Raw genomic sequence first — 12444 nt, forward strand, 5'->3', positions numbered from 1 at the left:
ATGTCAGGGTTAGTGTACATTATAAGACAATAATAATGATGATGATGATGTAATGATGATGATGATCACAATCCATCAATAGTGAATATACAGTATGATACACTAGTAAGACACCTAAGGGGTGACATGTGAGGTTGCGCCAATTCTTGGCCATCTGGCCAGTGATGTACAGTATATTGGACCAGTTACCCATAATATGGAGACCCCTCGTACCCATAAATGGAGATCCATGTACTGTATATGGAGATATGCTGTGAGAGCCCAAACATGCTTACTCAGTTATCCGTTATGTGAAAGTCCTATGACGTCTATGACATCTGACGTCAAAACCTTTTATGCCCATATGTGGCGGAGAGAGTCGCAGCCCCAGCCTGAAGCCTCAAAAGTCTAGTATCTGCTCTTGTTCCATAGAGATGTCTCTTTGGTCTAGTGGTTAAGATATTGGACTTTCGCGTGGGAGACCCGGGTACGAAGCCGGGTGGGGAGGTTCGGATCACCTCCGTTACATTGGTGCCGTGACCCGGATTCGGGCTTCCCCGTAGGAGGAGGTCAAAGGGGGGTGAGTGTGGCGGAGAAAGTCGCAGCCCCAGGCTGAAGCCTCAAAAGTCCAGTATCTGCTCTCGTTCCATAGGGATATCCCTTTGGAGTAATGGTTAAGATATTGGACTTTCACGCGGGAGACCCGGGTTCGAAGCCCGGTGGGGAGGTTCGGATCACCTCCGTTACACATACATGGAGATCCCTGTCTGTAGAACCAGCCGTTAGTGTGGTATGTGGCCGATGTGGCCCCCATATATGGGCATTCCCATATGAAGTCCTGTTAGATATGGGCTTAATATTGATGGCATCAGGGAACTCCATATATGGGCATAAAAGGGATTTTGTTAGTGTGAAGCCATAGCGTGATGTCAGAGCAGCAAACCCATTCTGTTAAGAGTGGTTCCGCTGACATCACAGTGATGTCAGAGCGACAAACCCATAGAACCACTCGGGCGTTATAGACAGAGATACAGACAAGCTGTGAACGTTCACATACTAAACTGCGACCTACGGTCACACTTAAACCCTTTATCAGGGGTATTAACCTTAATCACAGGGTGCCAGCATTGGCACAGCGGAGGCTGATCACTGGCACAGTGACATAAGTGTCAGAGACATCACTGTATTGTTTCGATGTGGTGTCATATCATTAAACATAATGTTGATATGGCACACTGACCGTCAAGACAGTACAAACATGGCTGCTGACCTCTGCCCTGTACTGTGTTAATTGCAGCGTCCTCAGCCGGGGGCAGGGCTGTATTAACCATTGGGCCGGTGGGGCCGTTGCCAGGGGCCCTTGGCTCTTAGGGGCCCTTGGGGGAACTGGGCTGTGTGGTCATTGACAGTTTACTCAAATTAAATGTATAATACGTTAATTAAAAATCAAATGTGTGGCCCCTCCTCTGTTGTCTACAGTGGCCGGGGGTCACATAGATAGATACTATTGTCACCGAATGTTTGCCTATATTTTCACAGAATGTTCACCAGGGGTATATGTGGGGCCTTAACACTTTGAGTGCCAGCCCCCCCTGCCCCCCGTCCCTTACCAGTGCCACCATTAGGTCCCATTCATTTCTGCCCCAATTCCAGGGAATAAATTGGAAATGATCCGATATTCACATCGGAACAAAAATGGGAGGTTTGGTAAAAGAGGATTTTTTTTTTTACCAAAAAAATTTTGGAGTGATTTCGGTGAGCGGTTTTGGAGATAGGTGCTCGAGAGTGCGCACTGCGCAAACCAGTCAATAACCTCAGAAATCTAGATTCTGAGATATTTGAGTTCAAAGAAAAAAAACTTTAGGAAGCCATAGCAACAAATTGGTAAATGGTAACGGAACACAAGTACCCTTGACAGAAAGAATGACATGCCTACTTTCATTATGTGCAAAAAAAGTTAAAAAAATATTGTACCATCGTCTAGTTTCAAGGGGGCAAAGTGAAAAAGTATGAAATGACTCAGAAGGTAGAAATTGCCTTACATTTTGATAGAACTATGCACTGTGAATTCACTGTGTTTTTACCTGGTCTAGAAGGTCAGGAAGACAAAAAGTCAGAAAAGCGATGTCAACCTTTTATTTTATGGCAACATCGAACCCTAACCCTGGTGAGTACCTCACACATCCAGCATGAACATATTTATGTTCAACAATATTTACAAATATTTCCCAAAAAAAAGAAATCACAAATATGACTTCACAAAAATAAAATATAACTGGATAAAAGTAAAATAAAATAAATGTGCAGCAAGTAAAGAATAAATAAAATAATATAAAAGTCAGTACTGTACTGTACTGTATTCTCAAAAAAAGGCATTCAACAAGCCAACATTCAGGAGTCAAAGGCACCACAAATAAAGGTCAAAGATGGTACTGTTCACCGTGTGTGTGTGTGTGTGTGTGTGTGTGTGTGTGTGTGTGTGTGTGTGTACCTCAGGTGCCTCAAAATGGCCTGGTACCTGTTCCTTGCCATTGTTCTGGGAAAGTACGGCATGGCAATGTTTTTTTGACCACTGCATGGCAATCTCCGGCTTGTGAACGATAGCTGTGAGGAAGAGAAGTCCCAGAAAGTTCTTCAGCTCCCCTAGAGTGACTCTCGCTATCTCCGCCATCATACTGTCCTCTGCGTTGTCATTGGTCTGGTTGCAGATCGGGCTCCCATCCTTCCTCCATCCAGTCAGACTCCACGGGCCCTGTATATGATAGAAATAAATACAAAATACTAAATGAACGTGCTTCTGTATAATTTGTATGTTCTTTAGCAAAGGCTGTCGCACAAAAGTAGTGAAAACAGCAGATCTACAAGCGAGGCGTTGTGTGCTTGTAGATCGGCTGTTTTCACTAGTCTAAATAATTTCAAATGTATATATGTATATATACGTGGCCACTGAATTCTATAGGCTCTGCTTTGATACAAATTTGATACAGATTTGAGATCGATTTGATAGATTATTATGTCACACACACACACACACACACACACACACACACACACACACACACACACACACACACACACACACACACTGATTGTATTACTAAACTATCTATCTAGGTATACACACACAATAAAAAACTAAACTATAAAGAAATGTATTCTTACTGGAAGAAGTTGGAGGAACTTCATACACCTACTACAAACCATGGATTGACATCTAGACCTACTGCACATACAGTATGAAACAGAGCTGATACCTTTATGTACTATGAGGAAAATAATGCTGCTATTTGTACCCTGTATATATATAAAACTAGACCAGGTCAACCTGGTTGTGCCAGACCCCGGTTCTGCCAACCCTCTGGGCCTATAAATTTAGTGGTACATTTATAGGCTGTCTGTCCCTTTATAGGCTGTCTGTCCCTCCCTCATGTCATCATCATTTGTGACATTGTGATGACATGAAGGCTTTGTCTGTCGGTCTATCCCTCCCTCATGTCATCATCATGTCATCATCATGACCATCTATGGAGAAAAACCGGACAGACCGACATTTGCTTATGTAGGCCTACCCATTTCATGGGTCTGGCAATGACAATGCGACATAGCATTTTCAACTGTTTTTTGCCAGACCCATGAAATGGGTAGGCCTACATAAGCAAATGTCGGTCTGTCTGTCCTGGTTTTCTATATAAAGGGTATATATGATGATGACATGATGATGACATGCCTACAAAAGGCATGATGTCATAAATGATGATGACAGACAGGGGGTCTGGCACAACCAGGTTGACCTGGTCTAGTTTTATTGTATGTGTGATACTTGCTTTGGCAATGTAAACGTATGTTTTCTCATGCCAATAACGCTCCTTTGAATTGAATTGTATATTACCAAATGCACCCTACGTGGAAAAAAAACAATAGCAGGTCAGGCTTATTGACATCGGTTATTGATTGATTGAAGAATGTATTACAAGCTTGCATTAGAGTAGACCTACAGATTCATGGCTCATTTCCACAGGAACACACTTTATGCATTATCATACAGTGGTGTGTTCTAGACTTTTTTTGAGGGCATACGATCAGCTACTATTCGTTTGGCCAGGGCAGACGCTATAGTACATAATCCCTATCAAATACGCTACTTTGAAAGGTTCACGAGGGCAGACGCCGTTCATATTTTATTGTTCCTCCATCACGGAGGTATAGAGGCCGTCGGGCGAGGTGTGGAGGGTAGTCCCCGGTGAGTCCCCAGAACACAGCACTGATCTCATATAACATTGAAAGACAGACAGACAGACGTATAGAACATATTGAAACGTAAAAAGCATAGCTTTATAATGCTTACCCGGTTCGCTGATCGCAGCACACCTCAGCAGTGCGTCCTTCAGGGCAGGGGGAAACAGCACCGCAGCGACCGGGTCGTCCTCTTCGGCTAAGTCCACGCACGGCCTCATTTGGGTGTATTAGCGCCCGCTGCAACTCCGCTCTCCGGGGCCATACCTATCGGTGCAGCCGGTGGGCGCCGTAAGATGATACACTGCTCCAAACAGCCTGCCTCCGGTCCGGATCACCGCCGTAGCTCCTCCGTCCACTGTGGATGGCTGGCGACGTTCCTTGGCTCCCCCGACACAGCAGCAAAAACACAGAATTCTCTTCAAATCGCCGGCATCAGCGTTCAACGGCATCACCGTTCATCCTCACGCGTCGCCTCAGTCAAGTCCCAAACGCAGCCGCGCAGCAACAAACGAAAGTCCAACTGGTGCTTCGGGTTTTGATTATGGTCGGTGGCGGCGCTGGGCATGGTTCGGCTGCCTGCTTGGTCTCCATGTGCGGCCATGACTTGCTCTCTGATCAGCGGAGCAACGGTCCGGTAACTTTTTTACAAAATGGAGTATGGACGCCCCCAACCTACAAAGAAACTAGCCCTTCCCTTCCCCCACTCCTCCTAGGTAAAACGTCTACCTTCCGATCTCTCTCTCTATCTCTATCTCTCTAAATAATACTACATCTAATGATTTTATAACTAATTCTAGCTCATTCTCTCAATATATCTCTCTCTCCCTCTGATTGCTGTGTGTAAAAGTCACTGAACTCTGAGACCCTTGTTTCTGGGGGGAACCGGCCAATCAGCATGCTTGAATTTGTTCACATAAGCGTGTGATGTCATGCAGGGGCGTCAATTGGGTATGGCAGGGGTATGCAGCTGCCATACCTTGACAGGGGGAAATAATAAAAATGTACTTTTCATCGTGCCTGTTGCTAAGGTATGGCAACATGACTGGTGTCTTCACCAGACACCAGTCATGTTGCCATACCTTAGCTTGTTCTGAACTGACGCCACTGAATTGTCATGCATGACGACCGTCCCATCGTCCAAAAGGGCTGTATCTTGGTTACCGCATAGATCCAACACTGTACTACTGTAATATGAAAAAAAAGCATCTGGCGTCATATGACGCCAATATTATTTTCTGGCATCATTGCCAAGGTCGTGTCGGACGTCATATGACGCCCTGGCACTGAAAGTGTTAAGGGGAGCAAATGCTAATTTCGTGCAAATTCGTCTTAAAGCGCCAAATTGTGCACAGATGTAGCCCAGGGCATGCTCTAATAATTAAGCTAGGGCGCCCGAGTTTGCGACCTTCTGGATCGCCACAGCGGTCAAATCAAGTTGGGCTCCCATCGACTTTCTATACAGAGGAAAATACCCAGAAAAAACTTTTTTTTCTGTGTATTTAAGTAGGATGTGAGGGGTCTAACTAGGGGGTTGTCATGATGCTGAATCCGTTACAAGCATTTGTTTTGCACAAAAAACATTCCTTGGGCTACAAATGGCCTCAGAAAACGATGGTTTAGTGATGAAAAGTGATGACTCATCACTTTTCATCACTAATCACAGTTTTGTGGGCGTTTTCTGCGGCTATTTGTAGCATAAGGAATGTTTGTTTTGTGCAAAACAAATGCTTGTAATGGATATTCATGGTAGTTAGGTTGCAGTGTTACTCTGTACAAATACTTGCTACAGTATGCAGACTAGTGCTTGCTCTGCCATCATATAGTTAATATTACTGTATTGTGATTTTTGCATATTAATCAGAAACAATCTAACAACAAATAGTTAATATGATAGTGGAGCAAGCACTGCACAGATAGCAAGTCTTTGTACACAGTAAGGTTGAAACCTAACTACCATGAATTGTGGATGTGCCCTTCTATTTAAACCTTTTGGGGATGTTGATGTTGTCATCTGCCCATTTGTCAATTTGGTCAAAAGAATTTTGGGACCATCGCTCCATTGTTCACAATGGTTTGTAATGCAGGCTGCTATCCCAGGAAGTCATGTGATCCAAGATGGCCGCAGTGTGAATGTGGTCTATAAAGGTATCCATCTATCTAATGGTCTCCTCCCCCAGACTCGGGCCCCTCCCCTCCGAGGCGTGGTATGGACTGACTCCGCCCCTCCCCGATGAGCGGGACCACCTGCCTCCACGAGAGCCCCTCCCCCTCCCTGTCGGGCTTCAGCACCCCGGTGTCCGAGCCGTCCTACCGCCCCCTGCTGGAGGCGGGGGGCGACGCGCCCTCCAGCGCCTGCACGCCCGAGACCGAGCTCACGCCCACGCAGTGCGTGCTGCGCAACGTGCTGTCCGTCGCCGACACATGTGGGGGACAGGTAGGGCTGCAACCAGTGACCGTTCTCATGATCGATTAATCGGAACGATTATTTAAAACCAGTGGTTCTCAACCTGGGGGTCCCGAAATTATTTTGGGGGGGTCCCCAGATGATTAACTTAATGTGAAACATTGTTTTCTCACTCAACAGTAAACAAACCAACATAAAGTTTAAGTGTATAGAGGGTATCTGCACAAACCAACATAAAGTTTAAGTGTATAGAGGGTATCTGCACATTTCTGAAGTGACAATTTAAGGACTTTTTAATACCTCTTAAATGAAAAACGTTATATTGGCCAAATTGTCAAGTATTAGAGGCAGAAATTGTGAAAATAGCCGATGCGTTGTGAGCATGTAGATCTGCTATTTTCACAATAGAACCGTGTTATACAAAAAGTAACACCTCGACTCTTAGTGCTCGACCCCAGTTATAATATGATTATTTTTGGGGTCGCAGCCTGAAAAGGTTGAGAACCACTGATTTAAATGATTCATCGATTAATCGGACTATGGCACTCATGAATTCGATTTTATGTTCTAACTAACAAAAACGACGTTAAAGATGAATAATTTGTTCAAAGCTACATTTTATTACATTTTGCTCAGCTGCCGATTACATTAGGTTGCTAATAATAGAAGACAAACAAAATAAATACCTTTTTTGGACTTCATACATTTGATTAAAGAATAGCTTTGTCAGGCTAAAGGGTAACAGTACTCTTTTCAAATCAGGTCATTTAAAAATAAATATTCATATTCAGTCATATTTCTGGTTCTTGACCCATATATTCCTGCCAGGTATTAAAGGACAACTTTGTTTTTTTACAACAAGAAAAGAAAAAGTGAGTGTTAAAATGTTTTCATTTGCTTTGTTCTATTGTTTTATCACGTTTACCGTGCTAAAATGTGGGGCATGCGTACGCATGGGGGCATGCGTACAAGTGGCTAAATATGTCTTTTTAGACACACAAAGCCAGCAGTTTCTTTATTGCTATTTACAGTAACACTTCTAGCCCCCATAAGTCACATCCAACCATGAAAGGTTGCGTTGTATCTTGGGAATGGGCTTATTCTGTGTAAAATGACATATTTAGCCACTTGTACGCATGCCCCCAACCACTGAAATAAGAATCTCTAAAACAATAGAAAGAAAGAAATGAAATAATTTTTTAACACTCATCTTTTATATTCTTTAATTACAATCTAAAATATGAACCCTTGTTGTAAAAAACTAAAGTTGTCCTTTAATACAAATTCCAGCAATTAGTCGGCAACGGATTTAACAATCGATTCGATTACGATTAATCGGTTAATCGTTGCAGGGCCACACCCACAGCGGCGGCAGCCCCACCCCCAGCAGCGACGGAGGCCCCGCCCACTTTGACAACAGCGTGCTGAAGCTCCACGCGGAGCATGAGGCGGTGTGTCAGTGTGGCGGGGGAGGGGGCGGGGCCGAGGCGGGGTTGGGCGGCGCCGAGGCCTCCGGCGCCGTGCGGGGAGGACACCACCACCACCACGCAGAGAACGTCCGGCTGCAGGCGGGCAGCGGCGGCTTCCTGGAGGGGCTGTTCGGATGTCTGAGACCCGTCTGGACCATGATCGGAAAGGCCTACTCCACCGAGCACAAACACACCCCTGAAGGTAAGGTCCTACAACATCCATTCATCTTCAACCGCTTATCCGGAATCAGGTCGTGGGGGTAACAGTTCCAACTGAGACTTCCAGATTTCCTTATCCCGAGCAACTTCCTCCACTCCCTCAGGGAGTATACCGAGGCGTTCCCAAGCCAGTTTGGAGATGTAATCCGGTCTTTGGTCTGCCACGGGGTCTCCTCCCAGTGGGCCCAGACCACCTAAGCTGACTCCTTTCCAAGTGAAGGAGCAGCGGTTCTACTCCAAGTCTCTCTCGGGTGACTGAACTTCTCACCCTATCTCTAAGGGAGATACCAGCCACCCGTCTGAGGAAACCCATTTCGTCCGCTTGCACCCGCGACCTTATTCTTTCGGTCATGCCCCACACTTCATGACCTCCACCGAGCACAAACACACACCCGAAGGTAAGGTCCTACTCCACCAAACAAACACTAGCCTTGCGTAGCCAGCTGGCTTAGTGTCGGTTCAAAAAGACAGGGTATGGCAAAGATGGGAGTCCAATCAGGTTTTGTCCGTTTTTTCCCCGGGTTTCTACGGTTTCTTGGGCTGGATATGGTGGAACGGTTGTTCAAGTGCAGCTAAACTTGGCATGTTAGTAAACGTGACACAATTAACAATAATGAATTGCACCTGTGCAGCTGACCTGTGGAACCTGGGAATATACCATTTTGTCAAGATGGGGAGAATACAAGTGTGGAGAATATAATTATAATACCTTGTTAAAGTGACCATTTTGTTAAATTGAGCATTTGTAGTTATTTTACTGTAATTTAATATTCACGTTAAGGGTAACAAGCAGGCACGCTGCATGCACTGCACATTAGACGTTTTAGAAGTTTGCTAGTGAGTGTAAATCAGTGGCTTCCTCAAAAAAGAGAGAGAGAGAGAGAGAGAGGAAAAAGTGGTGAAATCTAAGGGTCGGGCCTCGGCACGGGTCGGATGCATTTTAATGATAAATGCTCGGACGTCGATTGGGGGCGGCCAAAAAACTGTCGGACAACGTTTCGGAAACGGACAGAAAAAATGGGCCCGATCCCAGCTCTACACCCAAACACACCACACATCTCCTCTGAGACACCACACAGTGAAACCCTCAGTCAGAAGGAGCGGCCGAGACCCCTGTCCGTCCGTCCATCCATCCGTGTGACATTCTGTCTGTGAGAAGTGAAATACGGGCACTGTTGGACCCAAGGACCTAATGGCATGAAATGATCCCTGGAAGCCAAGAAAGAACTTCTGTCCAAGTGACATTTTTCACTTCGGCCTGATATAGCGCTACCAGGTGGCCACGTTTTCCCACATTCATCCCTATAGTCATAGGATCAAGACGGATCTGTCCGATTGTTCATATTCCATTCTGATTGGCTAAGATTGTCTTGCAAAGTTTGCAGGAGTTGCCCTGTTTTGAATAAAATGCCTCAAATCATGAACACGGCGTTCGTTGACGTGAAACATTGTGTTGGCCCCAAGCCCCCAGAACCCAGGGCTAGATTTGAAGCAACCCCGATGGTGGCCAAAGTTGGAACTGCAGCCTAAACGCACATTTTGGCCCCGCCCCCTCCACTCCAGACAATCCTTCCTCTGAGCGGAGAGCAGCGTGACGTCATTTGTGGTCTCTATTAGAGACCAATTTCCCCCAGAATGCACCTGGCCCTCATTAGAATACCTGCCCTGGCAGAGGCCTGTGCTCAGAGGATATTAGCAGAGCTAAAACACACAGTGGTTAAAAACTAAAACACAAACAGCACCGACAATAATAAAACTTAATTACGGGGGAATTAAAACAACAAACATGGAGACAGGAGACACGACTTCTCTGTTACACATCCTTCACTCGACTGCCCTCACTTTGCTGTGAGGCGTTTTATTGAACACACCCAAATCAGGACAATACACACGCCCACTCACAGGTGGCTCAAATCAAGTCAAATCAAGTCTATCATCACATCAATCAGTAATAATCAGTCCACATTAAAGGACCTCACCTCTGGGACAACCAGATCTTATTTTATTGTTGTGTGGGACACGATCAACACAATCCTGAGCCGATTTCAGCAAGCTACAACTGGTCATATGATGCAAAATGCATCATATGACCAGTTGTAGCATGCTGAAATACTAACATATCTAAAAACAGATTGAACACAAAAAATAACTCAGGATTGTGTTGATCGTGTCCCACACAACAATAAAATATGATCTGGTTGTCCCAGAGGTGACCTGGTCCTTTAAGTTTGCCCATTGTAAATAGAAATATAAAGATACAAATACAAAATAATAAAGATTACAATGTGAGAGCATAACTTAACAGAGGAGCACATTTTTCAAAATGTATTTTATTGTTTTTTATTTCTTATTTTCCTGTTGGCAGTCATGGTTCTCAGTTCCCACCCGATGTTGTGTGGAAGTTCTGACAGCTTCAGACGGTACTGAATAACCGCTAGCTTACATAACGTCTTCAGGCTAGGACTCAAGTCTAGGATGTACAGGTCTTTTTCAAGGTGGATGATACGATCTCCCAGCATGCATCAGGACATACTATAAACCGTTGAAAGCGGTGGTCCTTCCCCCTTGGGCTCAACCTTCATCCAGGAGAAGGTCTCCGGGTTGAGCTTCTACAGATCGTCGAAGGTCCAGCCCAAGGTGTTCCAGCCCTTGGTGTGACCACCAGATACGTACAGCTCTCCATTGTAGCTAAAGGCTGAATGACTGACCACCAGATATGTACAGCTCTCATTGTAGCTAAAGGCTGAATGACTGCGGCGTCCCTCTGGAAGAGGCCGTGCAGAAGGTGTGCTCAGCCAGATGTTGGTCTCTGTGTCAAACACTCTGATGCCGGTGTGGTAGTCGTACAGGTCCCTCCAGCCCCCGTCCCCGCCCCCAAAGACAAACATCTTTGTCCCGATGATGGTGGCAGAGTGACCTTCTGAATCAGGTGGTGTAAATCCCCTGGTGTTGATTAAAGACCAGTCCATCGTGGTGGTGTCCAACTTGGAGATGTTGTGATTAGTCATTCCAATCTCAGAAATCCATCCTCCATGGATAAACATCATCTTCCCCAAGACACAGGCAGAGTGGCCCCTCCTCCCCTCTGGAACGGTCCCAGAAACACTGGGTTTCAACCACCTGTGGGCGTGTATTAAATTAGATAGGCTATGTGATGTTGTTACCTGACCACAATCGGCATCAGTTGATTTCGGAATCGGAAATTAAGATTCGGACAATATCGGAAAATCAGCAAAAAAAAAAAAGAAAAAACAACAACAACATGGAACATCCCTACTGATTTCTATTTAATTTCCACGATCATCTGTCAACAGTGTTGAAGGGAGGTTTGGGGGTTATTTGGTGCAAACCTCCACAATCCCTCTCCAAGGGACCGCGCAAACACTTCATTAACGTCAGAGATACGGTGGTACACCGTCTGTCCTCTGGGGCTGCAGAGAACAGACGTCCCGGGTTGACGTCACGTCCGCTTTCCCCCTGAGGTCAGGGAGTTGTTCTCTCATAATAAGAACCGTGTTCCACAAATTAAACATAAAAATAAAAATGGATGAGTTCCCATCATCGCCTCCCCCTGGGTTAGAGTCTCCTTGCATGGTTTCCTCTGCCGTCTGTGTGTGCGTGTGTGTGTGTGTGTGTGTGTGTGTGTGTGTGTGTGTGTGTGTGTGTGTGTGTGTGTGTGTGCATGCGTGTGAGCGAGTGTAATGCGCATTGTTAAGCGCTAGTATATATGTGCTATATGAATGCCATTTTAGTTTAAAGAAATAATGATAACATCACGGTTTCCAGCGCTTCCCCACCCACATCACACAGGCGGTAGCAACGTTGAAAGCAGTTGTGTTCTTGTACTCCAAGGTTATCTTTACAGTGTGGAAAGGCAGACAAAAATAAGCCAAGAAGAATCATATGAATATAAACAAAGTGCCTGGTATTTGCAGAAAACAACAACCAACGGTGTAAAGCAGGGCTGTAATGATACAGTTGTTGTGTGGATCTTAAATTCTAACGATTACATTTTCAGATGGGGATGCGGTCAAATCCATGGCACCTTGACATAAACTTTAAATCTGTGTACAACATTTTAATCAGGGGATATCTTAAAAGGTCCTGGAATAAATTCCTTACCAAAAGGTTTCTTCA

At 45.2% G+C, this 12444-nt stretch overlaps 1 protein-coding gene across 1 annotated transcript in view; it reads left to right on the top strand.

Annotated features, from left to right (window-relative positions):
- Positions 1-6445: 6445 nt before the first annotated feature.
- Positions 6446-12444, top strand: part of map3k12 (mitogen-activated protein kinase kinase kinase 12) — a gene marked incomplete at both ends in the record, with an annotated part of 46877 nt that continues 40878 nt past the window's right edge. Inside the window, 2 exons of the mRNA XM_080733934.1 lie at positions 6446-6649; positions 7972-8290. Coding sequence (XP_080590060.1) covers positions 6446-6649; positions 7972-8290 — 523 coding nt within the window. The remainder of the gene's footprint in view (positions 6650-7971; positions 8291-12444) is intronic.

The sequence above is a fragment of the Nannobrachium achirus genome (genome assembly GCF_963921795.1).
Source record: "Nannobrachium achirus genome assembly, chromosome: 9".
Classification (NCBI taxonomy): domain Eukaryota; kingdom Metazoa; phylum Chordata; class Actinopteri; order Myctophiformes; family Myctophidae; genus Nannobrachium; species Nannobrachium achirus.